The sequence below is a fragment of the Carlito syrichta genome, unplaced genomic scaffold (assembly GCF_000164805.1).
Source record: "Carlito syrichta isolate Samal-C Ts95f unplaced genomic scaffold, Tarsius_syrichta-2.0.1 Scaffold303047, whole genome shotgun sequence".
In the NCBI taxonomy this organism is placed as follows: Eukaryota; Metazoa; Chordata; class Mammalia; order Primates; family Tarsiidae; genus Carlito; species Carlito syrichta.
Window position 1 is genome coordinate 61,698 of NW_007247143.1, and position 16,659 is coordinate 78,356.

The following is a 16,659-nucleotide window of genomic DNA, read 5'->3' on the forward strand; positions in this document are numbered from 1 at the left end:
GATTTCCTTTTTTGGTTTTTTTGTTTGTTTATTTGTTTTTGAGTTGGAGTCTCACTCTGTCACCCAGACTGGAGTGCAATGGCTGCTCCCGGCCACCTCAGCCTCGACCTGCTGGGCTCCGGCGATCCTTCTGCCTCAGCCTTCCAAGTAGCCGGAATTACAGGCGTGCACTACCACACCTGGCTAATTTTTTGATTTATTGTAGAGATGAGGTCTTGCTGCCCAGGGGGGTCTCAAACCCGCGGGCTCAGGCAATCCACTCACCTCAGCCTCCCAAAGGCGCGGGATTATAGGCTGAGCCACAGAGGCCGGCTGGATTTCCTTTTTTGAATACACATTTAAAAAACACAAAATATATTAAAATTAAAAATTCTTGTTGATTTATCACCAAAAATCATCTAGAGTGCTACACACTTTGGTAAAACTTATTTAATCTAGAATGAGGAGAGGAGTGAACTCCAGGCTCTGGCTTGGTATATGGTGCGATTTTCTCAAGCTAGACTCTCAGGAATCTGGAGGTCCAAGGTCGTATTTTTAGGAGTCTGCATATTCTTTGCGAGGACTGGTATGCGTTTGCTTATTATTTAGGTGGTAGTCAGAGGTAAGCATGTGCTAAATGAATAGATAACCATGCTGTTCCCAAGCTCTGCCATAAAATTTCAGTACTCGTATATGTGCTTCAAATTATGATGGTGTTGGCCTCATGAGTGCTACAGTGCTTGTTTGTGGCAGACTAGTCAACTAAGAGTGAAATCCATAGGCAGATAATAATGCCACCTTAAGTGAATGCCAATAGAAGTTACAAACAGCTATCTAAAGGAAGGTATCAGGGCAGTTCAAAGAGAAAGAGTATTGGGTGATACGGATCAAGGTTATGGAGTTATAGCCCGGACAGTATTCACATGGTGAGCAGAGGTGAACTCAGTGAAATAAGTCATCTTTCATATTAAAATAGTGTTACTTTTTGTTTTACTGGTCTTGTCAACCTTATTTTTGTTTCATTGTTGTAAGAGCTGAAAACATATGAATTTATACCAATTTTTGCTCTGTGTTTTATTTAACTTATGTCATAAAAAAATAATTTAAGTCAACAGTGGGACTCTTGAGAATCTCTTTCCTTCACAAAGAATCATTGCCCATGGAAGAAATACTCTGGAATAACCCACCACATTCTTTGCTTCTTAATAGTATCTCTGTTATGATCATTTAGAAGAGAGTAACTTGACTCGTGTGTTTGTGAGTCTTGGAGCACTTTCCATTTTTATAGATATTATTATAGATATTGCAGAAATGTTCCTGCTGGTTGCTACAAAACCTAGCATATAATACCCATGTTTTAAAGACTATTAATTTGTGGGGAGATTATTCATGTGGTTTAAAAAATTGCTTTACAAAAGAAAACATTAAAAAGTTTCCAGAAATATTTGGTTTCTTTGGTTGAACTCAGGTGTCCATTCATGTAATAATTAACTCTGTAAAAGAGACTTTGGGGCCATGCTTCACATCCAAAGTGTAAAAAGTGAAGCTAAATGAGAAATTAAGGTAAAGAATTTATTCATTTATAAGTCTACGACAAATCAAATCCTATTTCTACAATTTGAATTTATATTGAGATTGTCCATTATAAAGTATTTCGTTACATGATAAGCCCTTTCTCTCCTTTTGTTTGTTTGCTTGACTGTCTTTGCTAGCACTCAACACGGAGGAAAGTTCTTCTTCATGTAACTTTAAAAACTTGAAGGTTTATGCCTTTAAAACCAATTTTTATTTTATTTATTTATTTATTTTTTGAGTTGGAGTCTCACTCTGTCGTCCAGGCTGGAGTGCAGTGGCATGCTCATGGCCACCACAGGCTCGACCTGCTGGGTTCAGGTGATCCTTCCACCTCAGCCTTCCAAGTAGCTGGAACTACAGGCACATGCCACATGCTGGCTAATTTTTTTAAATTTATTGTAGAGATGAGGTCTCACCAAGTTGCCCAGGCTGATCTCGAACCCACAGGCTCAGGCAATCCTCTCACCTTGGTATCCCAAAGTGCTAGGATTATAGGTGTGAGCCACTGCACCTGGCCTTAAAAATCAACTTTTAATGAAGTTTATTTCTGGGTCTTTGAGTTCTGCAAGGATAAGGAAAGCTTGATATTCACCCAAGACTCATACAGGATTCTCTGGAATGAGAATTGCAAGTTTACACCTAAGCCATAGACTAAGATGACAGCGTTTGTCTTAACACTCATGGGCTCTCAAATACTTTCATCTCCTCTACAGTTTTTCTTGATGACTTTGCAATGGATTCTACATAACGAAGAAGATACCATGTCAAGGAACTTGGTGTGTAACTGGTGTGACGTCCGAAAAGCCACTCGCAGGGCCATTTTGAACCATTAAATAATAAGGCACCTGTATCTCACATGCTTTCAGATACTTTTACTTCTGGCAGTACAGTCCTACCAAATGAGAAAAAAATTAGCTATTTTATTAAGCATTTGTCCTCATGAAATTATGTGGTATGCAATTATGACATTCAAAACCACAGAAAGTAGCAAAGTTGTGGAAATCAGATTGACGTGACCACACTCTAGGTCACAAGACAGAAGCCAGGAGGAATTTTATGGGGCATTCCTTCTCTCTCAAGCAGAGTGGGAAGGGCCCTGCTAGGAGGCGAGACTTTTCTACATCATCTCATAAACGTTCTGCCGGTCCTGCCGTCTAGGTGCTACATCGCCTCACAGCCCAGAGATCAGCGAGATTCTCCACCACATGCAAAGGAAACAGCAGACAATGGAGGAAATCACGTCCATCCCAGTGACCGCCACGGGCAAGAGCATCTGGGCAGTACATGTGACAGCATGGTGCTCTCCCAAGGGCTAAGTCAGTACCACAAGGACATGTAAAGATGGGGTTCACAGCACTTTCCCCAGGGCAACTTCCACCACGGCAGCGAAGGGCTGTACTTGTATATATGTAAAGATCTCAGAGCAGTCCGCTATCTTATCTTCACATTCGACAATGCCTTCATCTGCTCTGGGCCAGGTAGACAGCAATCTTTTCCACATCACACAGAAAGCAGCCGATGAACAACTGTCTGTTCAGCCACCCAGTACGCTTAATGACGTCACCCCTCAAGGAGGGCGCCTAGACCACTTCTACCAGCATCCCCTGGGGGGCCTGCTGAACGTGCCCATGTCAGAGTCCCCCCTTAGAACTGCCAGGCCCAAATCTCTAGACCTTGTCAACAAGCCCTGAAGACGATTTTCACTTCCGCTGAAATTTGGGGCCCAAAGCCCTATGCAGTTTTTCAAAATATCTTTTTCTTTGCCCAACAGCAAACAGAAAAAAGCATATGTGTGTGCAAGGCATTGCTAACCTTGTGAAAGCTTCCATAGAAAATCTTCTTAATTTCAGGCCCTTCAAAAGTAACTGTTTGAAAATCTCCACTGTGGTCATAGTTGAAGTACGTGAGGGTTTTCCCGCCATCTATTCAAAGAAAAAATAAACGGCATTTCAGAAAGAATTAAAACAGATCAATAGCTTGTTTTAAAATCCAGCTCCAGGCAAAGCAATACCTTCGCTGTTTTGAAACCATGTTAGAACAAAGGGAAGAGGAAGGAGCAACCTGAGTTCCTCAGCGGCTGCAGACCTTTGGGGGCCGGACGGGCAGATTTGCCCCGTCTATGGTGATGCCAGGGAGGGGCCCCACACACCCGTCCTCTGTACCTTTCTGCCTAGACTCATCCCCACCAGGCTCTTGAGGAGGCTGTCCAAAGCTGGGGGTCAAGCCAACAGAGGGAGAACAGAGCCCACCAAACCGTACGTGCTGGAAACCGGGTCCTCTGTCTTTTTGACCTGCTGCAGCAGCCAACTCTCACGGGACATGCAACCTATGCCACCCGAGACACTTCATCTCTTATGAACAAACCAACAAAAGGCTTCCTCGTCATATATTCTTCGTGTCATCATGAATCTTTTATCATTTTTTTTAAAAAGAATTTCTTCACTAGTTTATGTCTATATTACAGTTTAGTTCTTCACTCTGATTCAAAAGACGCAAGCTAGTCTTAATCACTTTGAAAAATTTTTCAAGTCCTGGGTGTATATGGAGTTAGTAACCTGATTTCCTTTTAATCTACAGCTTTCTTTAGTTTTAATGCCAGTGCAAAATTTCACAATATCATACTTAGTTGTTGATTCATTTCCACGTACTAAAAATACTTTCCCAAACACTAATTGGAAACAAATTTAAAACACTTTCTTTCTCCAAATGCTTGTAATAGCCTCTAATTTTGGTACTTAGCTTCATTGGAATCCTAAACTAGAACCAGATTTAGAAAACTCAGTGATGCTAACCAAAAATTTGATGATCTTCTTTTTGTTGTTGTTGTTGGCGTCTCACTCCATCACCCAGGCTGAAGTGCAGTGGCACACAGGCTCACCGTCACCCCACCATCAACCTGCTGGGCTCCGGCGATCCTCCCGCCTCAGCCTTCCAAGTAGCCGGAACTATAGGCATGCGCTACCACGCCTGGCTGATTTTTTCATTGATTGTGGAGACGAGATCTCGCCAAGTTGCCCGGGCTGGTCTCGAACCCGCGGGCTCAGGCAATCCACTCGCCTCAGCCTCCCGAAGTGCTGGGATGACAGGCTGAGCCACCGAGCCCGGCTCCGATGAACCTCTTAAGTGATCCCCACACACAACACCCAAGAGCATGAAGCTAAGAAGCTTCCTTCACTGGTTGCCCCTCAACCTTTCAGCCTCCAAACCGGCACTTCCCAGCCCCAACCTCCTCCTCTTCCCAGCCTCCCTCTCCAGTGATCTTGCCCAGTGTCATGGCTCACACGTCCCACACCCACAACTTCCAAGTGAGCATCTCCAGCCCAGAATTCCTGCTGGATATGCTGCTGCAATCTGGCATCTCCTCTGGGGAATTAAAGAGCCACCTCACGTTGATCATATTCATGTCCAGAAAATATACATTTGGTCCTCCGCCCCAAACCTTCCATCCGCCCTGCTCCTTCTTTGGTCTTCCCTGTCTCAGTTAGACTTGCTTGTCTCTCCTCTCCTCGCTCACCGCTGTATCCCAGAGCCTCGTGCCAGGCACAAAGTAGGGACTTCAGGAATATTTGCTCAAAGAATGAGGGAATAAATGAATGCGTTGACTGCTATACCATCCACTGTTTCGTATTACTCTGCATGCACACAAATGCACGCCATGTACATTCCCTCATGCCACGTGTGTGCACACCTTATAGAAACACATATACTTACTGTCCAAAATGACTCCAACCAAGGGATCAGAATTTTTATTTAAAATTTCCCAAAGAGCAAACGGCTCCTGTGGCGTATCAGGAAGAATGCGGAAGAGAAAACTGATCGTGTAGTCAGAGGGCAAACCTTCTGGATGCAAGTACCTGGAAGCAGAAAGAAAATAATGTTTTTTTTTTTCTCAGAAAGTTATGCCTCTGCTTACCATCATTACACAAGACCTAGAACAACAGAAAAGATCACCGTTAATCCCAACAAGGTTACATTGGAGTGGTACGTTTCCTTCTGGTCTTGCCTGTTTCGTGATCTCTGTAAGTGTTTGTTCAGTGTATATCATTTCTTCCTTTTCTTAGCACCAGTTAATAATCACTTTCCATTTCCTTAACTGTTTTAAACAGCTTAATATTTAGTGGCTGCACAATCTTCTCCTGTTTGGCTGTTTTATAACTTACTGGTCAACTCTCGTTGGACATTTAAGCTGTTTCAGAGGTTTTCGTACAAGAGATAATGTTTCTCTAAATCCTTGGGTGAGACCAGACTGACACCGTCACCTTCTACACATGCTGCAGCTAACCGTGTTCTGTCTGTGGCAGGAGCTGGGGCACCTTGTCCAGGTCCACCCTCAGGAGTGCAGCACACTGCCAGGCCCTGGGGTGTTGTCTGCAGACGGCTTTCAGACGCTAGCAGCTGCAGGAGTGGCCGAGGGTACGTCACCTTCCCAGGGCGCCTCTTTTCAATGACTAGTCATTGAGGGAGTAGAGGACCAGGCCTCAGGCTCCCCAGGGAAACCGTTCTGGCGGTTCATTCCGCCTTCCGAGCACCTTTGGTGGTCAGCTGAGGCTTTTATGGAGATTTGTCACTGTTGGACTTCTCGCCTTGCCTGGTTGCTTCCTGCGGGTCCTGATCACCATGGCACGCCCTCACCCGCTCCCCACACACGGTTCTCCACCCGAGTGCCACGCACTACCCCATCTTATCTCCCTTTCTAACAACCAGGCAGATCACTTGTTTGTTTTTTAAATCTTTCCTCAAGCAAAAAAAATAAAAAAGTTTTTTCCATATCGTAGGAACTCCACAACAGTTATTCATTGAAGAAATGTACGAATATGCATGAATTCAGTGTAAGTTTGAAAATGAAAGTTTGGGGGAAAAGAAGATGGCAGCAAAGCCAGTCGGACTACGCAAGTCCCTGTGTGAGTGAGTGGGCAAGTGGAGGGACAAACTTGCCTGTAAGCGGGTGTGTGAGTGGCTGCTGGAGTGGGGACTCGGGAGCAAGTGGCCAGGGCTCTCCTGACGAGGCGGCCGGTGCCGGCAGCTGTTCCGCTTGGACCCTAGTGCCTCCTGGGCTGCAGAAGCTGTGCACCACTTTCTAAAACCAACAAACCTTGACCCAGGGAGAAGCTGCCAGGAGTGACGGCTGTCGCGAGACTGCCTGGCCGCCACAGCAGCAAGCTGGACACTGGCAACCAGGGTTCCAGAGCGAGCACAGCAAGGGAGCCAGAGGCAGAGTCCAGCTGGAGAGGGCAAAATACGCATCCCGGCACCATCTTGAAAAACTACTCAGGGGTTGATCGTGACCCAGAGGGAACATCCCAAAAGCACAATCTTCAGCGGGACAGGATGAGTGTGGAGTCTGAGACGCCCCCACCCCTACCCTGATCCAGCCGTGGGACAGAGGGTGTGACCAGAAAAGGACAAAGAAGACCCTCCAAGACTTCAGCAGTGAGTCCTGGGCTGACCCAACCCCCCCTCCCCAGAAATCCTCCGAACATCAGAACCGCACAGTTGGGGCACGACTGAGAGGGCTCTCCTGTTGAACCCAGGTGAAGCCAGGATGGCAGCTGTGCTAGGAGAACTCTACTCTGGGATAAGCTTGGCTGGGGCGCCCACTGCCAGCATCTAAGGAGGACACAATCCTGCACTGTCCTGCTGGATGGGGACCCCCTGACTTTATGAAAGCAGCAGAGGAGGACTGATGCCTCACCCACCCCACCGCCCCCTCCTTCCCCGGTCACGTGCTGGGGTGGAGCAGACTGTGAATGAGCCTACAACCCTACAGGAGATGGCAGATGGGCTTACCTGTGAGCGACTGAGATGAGTAATTACGGAATCTGCCACAGGAGGGGGGTTAGTGCCCGATTAAAATCTTTTTTCTTTTTTGTTCTTCTTTGTTTTGGTTTAGTGTGTGTGTGAATGTGTGTGTGAGGGTTTGATTTGCATCCTTGGCATGTTTTTTTGTTCTTTTGTTTCTTATTTTTTGAGTTTTTGTTGTTGTTGTTGCTGTTCTTTTGTTTTTGTTTAGTGTATGTGTGAGAATGTGTGTGTGAGGGTTCAATTTGCATTCCTCCTTTTCTTTTTGGGGGGGTTTGTTTTGCTTCGTTCTTCTTTTGTTTTGGTTTAGTGTGCGTGAATGTGTATTTGAGGGGGTTCGATTTGCATTCCTCCCCCTTTTTTTCTTCTTCTTCCTCTTTCCTTTTTTGGTGTGTGTGTGTGTGTGTGTGTGTGTGTGTGTGTGTGTGTGTGTGTGTGTGTGTGTGTTCAGTTCCTGGGTTTTGTGTGCTTTTGTGTGTTTTCTTTTCTGCTGGTTTTGGTTTTCATTTTCTTTTTGTCTTTTTTGTTATTGTTTTTGCTTTTGTTTTTCTGTGGTTTATTTTATTTTTTATTATTTTTGTCTGTTCTATTTCATTCTACTCTCCTCTGTTTGCTTTATTACTCTTACTTTATCTTGGACTCGGGGGTACACACACATAACCATTGCATCATCACATACAGTGGTGGTGCGGAATGAGTCTCATATATTAGTCAGTGAACACTGTAACTTGCAAGTCATTTCTGAATACTAGCTCCCCATCTTCCACCTTATTTGACTCTCAAAACTACAGAAACAGTAAACCTTCCCAGCCCTGTTTCAAATCAGAACAAATTTGGAGGTTCTGATCAGGGCAGAATATAGGGCTCAGCAAACAACAGAAGTGAAAGCCCTGCCCACTACCACTGAATAACAGAATTAAAGAGAAAAGAAAGAGAGTTGTCACAAATGAAAAATCAACAGAAGAACACAGGTAATTCACAGTGTACCAAGAGGCAACACCCTCAAAAAAAATCAAACCTCAGGGCCCAAACAATGGAAGTCACCAATGACTGGCCCCACAATACAACAGGGAGTAGGGAACAAATGGAAAGAATGAATAGCCTCAAGAAAGACAAGATGCAACACTGAAAATACTTGTGGCTGGGCTCAGTGGCTTAGTCTGTAATCCCAGCACTTTGAGAGTCCGAGGCAAGTGGATTGCCTGAGCCTGCAAGTTCAAGATCAGCCTGGGCAACTTGGTGAGACTCCGTCTCTACAATAAATAAAAAATTAGCCAATTGTGGTAGCATGTACCTGTAGTGCTGGCTACTTAGAGCGCTGAGGCAGAAAGTTCGCCAGAGCCCAGCAGGTCAACGTTGGAGTGGCCGTGAGTGCACCCACAGCACTCCAGCCTGGGCAACAGAGTGAGACTCCAACTCAAAAAAGAAAGAAAAAGGAAGGAAAGAAGGAAGGAAGGAAAGAAGGAAAGAAGGACAGAAGGAAGGAAGGAAAGAAGGAAGGAAGGAAGACAGAAAGAAAGACGGAAAGAAAGAAAGACAGAAAGAAAGAAAGAAAGAAAGAAAGAAAGAGAGAAAGAAAATACTTGTAACAGAGATTTTGGCCATAAAATACTTCATCCAGGAAATAAATAACAAGATGACAAGCATGAGAAGCAGAATCAGCCAAGCAGAAGAATCTCAGAACCTGAAGAACAAAACATGAAATTACTTGATCTGTTAAAAACATAGAAAGAAAACTCAGAAAGAAAGAGCAAAGCCTCCAAGAGATGTGCGATTATATCAAGAGGCCAAACTTACTCCTGATTGGTATCCCAGAAGAAGAAAGGGAAATGAAGAACACCTTGGGACAAGTATTCCAGGAGGTTATCCAAGAAAACTTTTCCCACCTCACCAGAGATGTGACCATCCAAACACAAGAGATTCAGAGAATAAGACATCAAATGACAATTCAGAGAGTAATACATCAAATGAGAAGACAAACCCCAACACATAGCAGTTCACCTATACAAAGTAGGCATAAAAGAAAAAATCCTAGACAGTAAGAGAGAAATGTGAGACTATCTACAGGGGAGGACCAATCAGCAGACTTATCAGCAGCAGACTTATCAGCAGAAACACTGCAAGCTAGAAGGGAGTGGAGTCCAATTTTCAAGGTCCTCAAAGACAAGCAATTTCAACCAAGAATTTCCTACCCAGCCAACCTCAGCTTCATCAGTGATGGAGAATTAAAATCCTTCCCAGATTTCCAATCCCTAAAAGATTTTACTGCTTCCAGAGTAGCTCTACAGGAGATGCTCAAGAAAGTATTAAGCACAGAAGAACCAAAAAGAAAAAGAAAGAACATCCATGCATTTCCCAAGAATGCAGGAAAACACTGAATCAACACAACACATCTCATGACTGCAAAAATAAAAACACACACATATATCAACCCAAAAGTTAAAGAAAACAAAATAGCCTTTTAAGAGCCTCGACAGGGATAAACTCTCACATTTCAATAATCAGCCTGAATGTCAATGGATTAAATGCACCATTGAAGAACAGAATGGCAAACTGGATTTAAAAAGAAACCATGACCCAACAATATGCTGCCTCCAGGAAACACATCTCACTACAAAAGACACCCACAGTCTCAAAGTTAAAGGATGGAAAACAAACTTTCAGGCAAACAGAAAACAAAAGAAGGTCGGAGTTGTGATTTTAATGTCAGACAAAACAAGCTTCAAGCTATAGAAAATTTAAAAAGATACAGAAGGACATTGCATAATGATAAAAAGTTTCAATCCATCAACAAGAAATTGCCATCCTAAATATTACAGGTACCCAATACAGCAGCATCTGGATTTATAAAGCAACTACTAAGTAAATTAAGAAAGGACATTGATACTAACACTATCATAACTAGAAGCTTAAATATCCCACTAACAACTCTAGATAGATCATCAAAGCAAAAAATCAATAGGGAGATCTGGTACCTTAACTTGACGCTACACCAAATGAACTTAACAGATACCTACAGAACACTCCACACAACTTTGGAATATACATTTTACTCATCACCATATGGAATATACCTCAAGATCGATCACAACCTTGGCCATAAATCAAGCATAAACAAATTCCATAAGATCAAAATACTACTATGCACCTTCTCAGACCACAGTGGAATAAAACTAAATATCATCACAAGCAAAATCCCCCAAAATGCACAAAGACATGGACACTAAACAGTACAATGCCGAGCAACTCTTGGTTAAACACAAAAATGAAAATAGAAATTAAAAGATTCTTAGAAACAAATGAAAACCAAGACACATCTTACCAAAATCTCTGGGATACATTAAAGCAGTTCTAAGAGAGGAATTTATATCGCTACGAACACAATCAAAAAAAGAGAAAGATCATAAGTCAATAGCCTAACAAGTCACCAAAGGGAGCTGAAAGGCAGGACCCCCCCCCCCAAAGCCCTAACTTTGCAGAAGAACCCAGATCACCAAAGTAAAAACCCAAATATGGGACATAGAAGACAAAAATATCATAGAAAAATATCAATGAAACAAAAAGCTGGCTCTTTGAAAGGATAAACAAGATTGATGGACCCCCTAGTCAAATTGACCAAGAAAAAGATACAAAAAGCCCAAATCAACACAAGCAGAAATGCAAAAGATCAGGTAACAACTGATCCTGAAAAAATACAAAAGATTATCAGAGATTAATATGCACACCTGTATGGAAACAAATTCAAAAACCTAAATGAAATGGCGGACTTTCTGATATCACACAACCTCCCAAGGTTCAAACAAGAAGAAATAGAGACCCTAAATAAACCAATAAAACCTGGGAAATTGACTCCATCATAAGAAAACTACCTACACAAAAGGCCCTGAGCCAGACAGCTTTCCTGCAGAATTCTATAAAACATACAGAGAGGAGCTGATACCAATCCTATTGAAAGTATTCCAGGCAATCAAGAAAGACAGAACTCTCCCCATATCATTTTATGAAGTTAACATGATACTAATACCCAAAGTAGGCAAAGACCCAACAAAGAAAGAGAACTACAGGCCAATATTCTTGATGAGCATAGTTGCAAAAATTCTCAACAACATTCTAGCAAATCAGATCCAACAACACATCTCAAAAATTATTCACAATGACCAAGTAGGCTTCATCCCCAGGATATAGGGCTGGTTTAACATTCTCAAGACCATAAATGTAATTAAATACATCAACAGATGTAAAAACAAGAACCATATGTTTCTATCATTAGATGTAGGAAAGGTTTTCAACAAAATCTGCATCCATTCTTGATAAAACCCCTTGAACACCTAGGTATAGTAGGAACATACCTCAAAATAGTAAAAGCCATCTATGATAAACCCACCGTCAACATATTACTAAATGGACACGAATTGGAAGCATTTCTCCTGAAAACCAGAACAAGGCAAGGCTGCCCACTCTCGCCCTTCCTGTTCAACATAGTTTTGGAAGTCCTAGCTACAGCAATCAGACAAGAGAAGGCAATCAGGGGTACTCAAATAGGAAAAGAGGAAGTTAAATTATCCCTCTTTGAAGACAATATGAACCTATTCCTGGAAAACCTAAGCAAATCCATCAAAAACCTCCTTGCGCTGATAAAGGACTTTGGCAAAGTCTCAGGGTATGAAATCAATGTGTAAAAGACAGCACATTTTTATACACCAACAACAAACAGGCAGATAACCAAATAAAAAAGTACAATCTCATTCATAATAGCCACAAAAAAATTAAAAAGTACAATCTCATTCATAATAGCCACAAAAAAATGAAATAACTTGTCATCTTACTAACTGGAGAAGTGAAATACCTTTGCAATGAAAACTACAAAACAGTGTCCAAAAGAAATCAAAGAAGACATAAACAAATGGAAAAAATATTCCAAGCTCATGGATTGGAAGAATCAACATTGTTAAGATAAGATGTCCATCCTACTAAAGGCAACCTACAGGTTCAATGCAATACCAATTAAATCACCATCATCACTCTTCTTAGAATGAAAGCAACAATACAGAAATTCGTATGGAAACAAAAACGACCAAGAATAGCCAAAACAATCGTCAGCAAAAGTAACAAAGCGGGAGATATTACGGTTCCAGACTTTAACCTTTATTATAAGGCTACGATAATCAAAACAGCCTGTCACTGGCACAAGAACAGGCATATAAACCAATGAAACAGAATAGAGATTCTGGAAGCAAAACCTCAATTTCTTAACAAACTCATCCTTGACAAAACCTCCACCAACAAGCACTGGGAAAAGGAGAAACTATTCAGTACATGGTGCTGGGAAAACTGGCTGACCACATGTAGAAGAATGAAACAGGATCCTACCTATCACCAGACAAAAAATCAGCTCCAAATGGATCAAGTACCTAAACATAAGACTTCAAACTATAAGAATCTTAGAAAATGCAGGAGACACCCTTACAGAAATTGGAATAGGCAACCAATTCCTGATCAAAGCTCCAGATGCCATACCATAAGACATGAGATAGACAGGTGGGACCTCATCAAACTGAAAAACTTTTGCAAAGCAAAAGAAACCATCAAGAGAGTGAGGGGACAGCCTGCAAAATGCAAAAAAACACTTGCCAACTGTCTATCTGACAAACTCCTAACATCCAGGATCTACAAGGAACTCAAACATGCCGAAAGGAAAAAAACAAACAGCCACATTAAAAAATGGGCGAAAGACATGAATAGACACTTCTCAAACGAAGATATACGAGCAACCAACAAACACATTCAAAAATCCTCAGCTTCATTCATCATCAGAGAAATGCAAATCAAAAGCACATTGAGATACCACCGAACTCCAGTAAGAATGGCCGTCATTAATAAAACAAAAAACAACAGATGTTGGGGAGGATGTGGAGAAAAGGGAACACTTCTACACTGTTGGTGGGAGTGCAAACTAATTCAACTGCTAAGGAAAATGTGTGGCAATTTTTAAAAGAACTAGAAATTGACCTTCCATATGACCTCACAATCCCCCTACTGGGAATATACCCAGAGAAACTCAAGTCATTCTACAAAAAAGATACCTGCACACACATGTTTATTGCCCCATTATTCACAATAGAAAAACATGGAGCAACCATGCTGCCCATCGAAACTGGACTGGATAAAAAAAAAAAGTGGTACATATGCAGGATGGAATATTACACAGCCAGAAAGAAGGACAAAATTATGGACTTTGCAACAACTTGGATGGATCTGAAGTCGATCATACTCAGTGCTCTATCACAGAAACAAAGAACTGAGGGCCACACGTTTTTACTCATAAGTGGACCCTGAACACCTGTCATGGCACTCCGAAAAAGGGGTTGGCAGTAGCAGGACCCTGCCAGGAGGCTGGGGGCAGGACATCAGGGAGGGTGCCTGATCCTAACCCAGGCGAAGCGAGGGCCACTGGGAGGCCCAAAGCTCGACCTGCACCTAAACCACTTGTGGACGCCATCCTGACTCGCACCCAACTGTAAAATTAAATTCAATTAAATTTTTTAAAAATCAGAGTCAGATGTGCATAGATAAACAAGTCTTTCATTCATTCATTTATGTGTTAATCCATTGGTTCATTCAACAAATGTTTGCTGAGAGCCTACTATATGCCAGACAGTGTAATGGATATTTTAAGACAGATCAGTTAATAAAACTCACAAAGATGCTGTGATGGCTAATTTGGGGGGTCAGTTTGACTGGATTAGGGGATACCCAGAAACATGGTCAAGCATTATTTGTGGTGTGTCTGTGAGGGTGTTTCCCGAGGAGATTAACACACAAGACTGCGTGAACTTGCTGGGAAAGACCCGCCCTCCACGTGGTAACACCCTCTGATCTGCCCGGGACTGGAGAGGATAAAAACAAGAAAAAGGCAAATGTGTCTGTGGAGTGGCCACATAAACCTGAAACTACCCTTCAACTCTGTGGAGTTGCTGCGGTGACTGTCTCAGGATAAAACCATCCGAATTACGGCTGCATCGTGGTGCATTCGAGGCTTCAGCTCTGGAGCCTGACTCCTGGATGCAGACCCCGCACCGCCTTTCAACACACTGAGAGAGCAGAGAGCCAGAGAAAAGCCAGGCAGGCAGACAGGGCAATGCAACAGACCTCCGGCAGGTCTTTCGGGCTGATACGCTCGCACTGGTAAACAAGTTCCCTACAAGCTAGAGCTTGAGCACTCACTGCTGGAACAGAAAAACAACCCATCTACTCACGTCCAAGCACCCACCCATCAGCTCACCATCAGGCCCCTACCTCCTGCCAACTGGTTCTTAGTACTGACCAGGGGCAGGTCAAGTTTGGGGCCTCCCAGTGGGCCTCCCTTCGCCTGGGTTAGGATCAGGCACCCTTACTGATGTTATGTGCCTCCCTCCCAGCACAGCCGGTGCCAATCAATCAGCTCACAGCTTGTGCTCTCCAATTGACTCAGTCTTGGGGCTATATCAGCACCAAGTGGCAGCATCAAATCAGCAATCCCCTCCAGTCCCCTCCCATTGTGGGAGCGTCTCTGCTTTCCCAACTCTCTGGCTACCCGTGCCCCTCATTCCTCCTGGGCACTAGACAAGAAACCGGACCTGAAGAGCTGCAGAAGATCTAGGAGCCAAAGAGCTGGGCACCCCAGAGGCGGGCTTGCCGGCCAAGGGAGCTGGCTGAACTGGAGGGGTGTAGGCCGAAGGCGAGGCTCAGAAGCTGAGACACTTCTGGGGGCTGCCGCACTCTCAGAGCCTGGCTTGCCAGCCCATCGAGCTGACCCTCTCTGGGGCCCAGTTGGCCGACCCCTGGAGCCGACACACTCGAAGCCCAGGCTGACCTGAAAAATCCCTATCCAGAGCATGTGACCTCACCGGGGCACTTAGCTTCTTTCTGCTTCAGTCTCGTCACTTGTAAAACTCAGATCATCACTGCATCTGCTTCACAGAGTTGTCTGGGGGCTTGAGTAAGGTGATGTCCAGAAGCATTTAGAACAGAGCCTTGTCTGCAGCAGTGCTACACAGATCAACAGATGTCAGAGCTCAACGTGCATTACGTGTGAGTCTGATGTCTGTCAACAAAGCACTGTAAATACCCGCTGCTCTAAACAACATGGAAAACCCTACCAGGAACTGCAACAGCGTGTTGCAAGCAGACATCATCTTCACACTGAGACAGAATGAGCAAATGACTGGCTTTAATATCGTGTAGTAAAAACACACCTGGTTGGCTGGGAGACCAGAGCATCCTTGTGCAGATGATAACACGGGAACACGTTGAAGGTGCCAGGTTTCATAGAAACCCCTTCCACCGAGGAAAAGTCCTTTTCCACCAAACCAAACATTTCCATCATCTTAAATCCTTAAAAACATAGAGAGAAAAAAATAATAAACAGGCACTTCAGGGTTTTAAATTTCAGATTTTTCTACTAAGGACTAAAAACAAAACAAGGCAAAAAAACAGAAAAAGAAACAGAGACCCCAGCCCCAAGTGGGAGTCATGTAACATACTTGCATTTGGAGAAACTGTGACGTGCATACCTGCCAGGTCAACGCCATCCTTGTGCACCACCGGGCAGGCTGGAAGACCAAACACACATAGAAAGCCTTCACTTAGATGTTTCCCAAGCACACTCTTTCCCTGTCCTGAGAACAGAAAACTGACATCCAAATTAGATGTGGCTGTGGCTTTCTGCGTTTTGTAAAGACTGAAGTGCTCTAAGGTCCCGTATAGTGACCAAAAGGCCACAGCCTCCTTCTCTTCGGGGTTCATGAAAACTGCCATCTGCCGCTTGAGAGCAAGTGTTAGGAGACATCTCCCTTGTCACATGCTGCCCTGAGGAACGGTCTTTTTTTTCTTCTTGAATTGGAGTCTCACACTGTTGCCCAGGCTGGAATGCCGCGTGGCATGCTCATGGCCACTGCAGCCTCGACCTTCTGGGCTCAGGTGATCCTTCTGCCTCAGCCTTCCAAGTAGCTGGAACTATAGGCATGAGCCACCATGCCTGGCTAGTTTTGGGATTTATTGTAGAGATGAGGTTTCATCAAGTTGCCCGGGCTGGTCCTGAACCCGTGGGCTCCGGCAATCCTCTCACCTCGGCCTCCCAAAGTGCTGGGATTATAGGCGTGAGCCACCGTGCCCGGCTGAGGAGCAGTCTTCATCATGTTTGCTACATCTGGTTAAGCAGTTGATTGAAAACACAAACTCTCATCTGATTATCTGGTTGAGGAAGGTCTTTATCGACCTTCAACTCTAAACAGCGGGAAGCAGAGGTTCCCTTCCATGTGCTCAAAA

General features: G+C 43.8%; 1 protein-coding gene across 1 annotated transcript in view; it reads right to left on the bottom strand.

Moving 5' to 3' along the window:
- COL14A1 (collagen type XIV alpha 1 chain) overlaps positions 1 to 16,659 on the bottom strand; it is a 197,571-nt gene that overhangs the window by 56,630 nt on the left and 124,282 nt on the right. Inside the window, exons 29-32 of the mRNA XM_021712073.1 lie at positions 15,906 to 15,944; positions 15,588 to 15,726; positions 5,266 to 5,408; positions 3,367 to 3,476 (exon numbers count right to left, since the gene is read on the bottom strand). Of these exons, the coding sequence (XP_021567748.1) occupies positions 3,367 to 3,476; positions 5,266 to 5,408; positions 15,588 to 15,726; positions 15,906 to 15,944 (431 nt within the window). The remainder of the gene's footprint in view (positions 1 to 3,366; positions 3,477 to 5,265; positions 5,409 to 15,587; positions 15,727 to 15,905; positions 15,945 to 16,659) is intronic.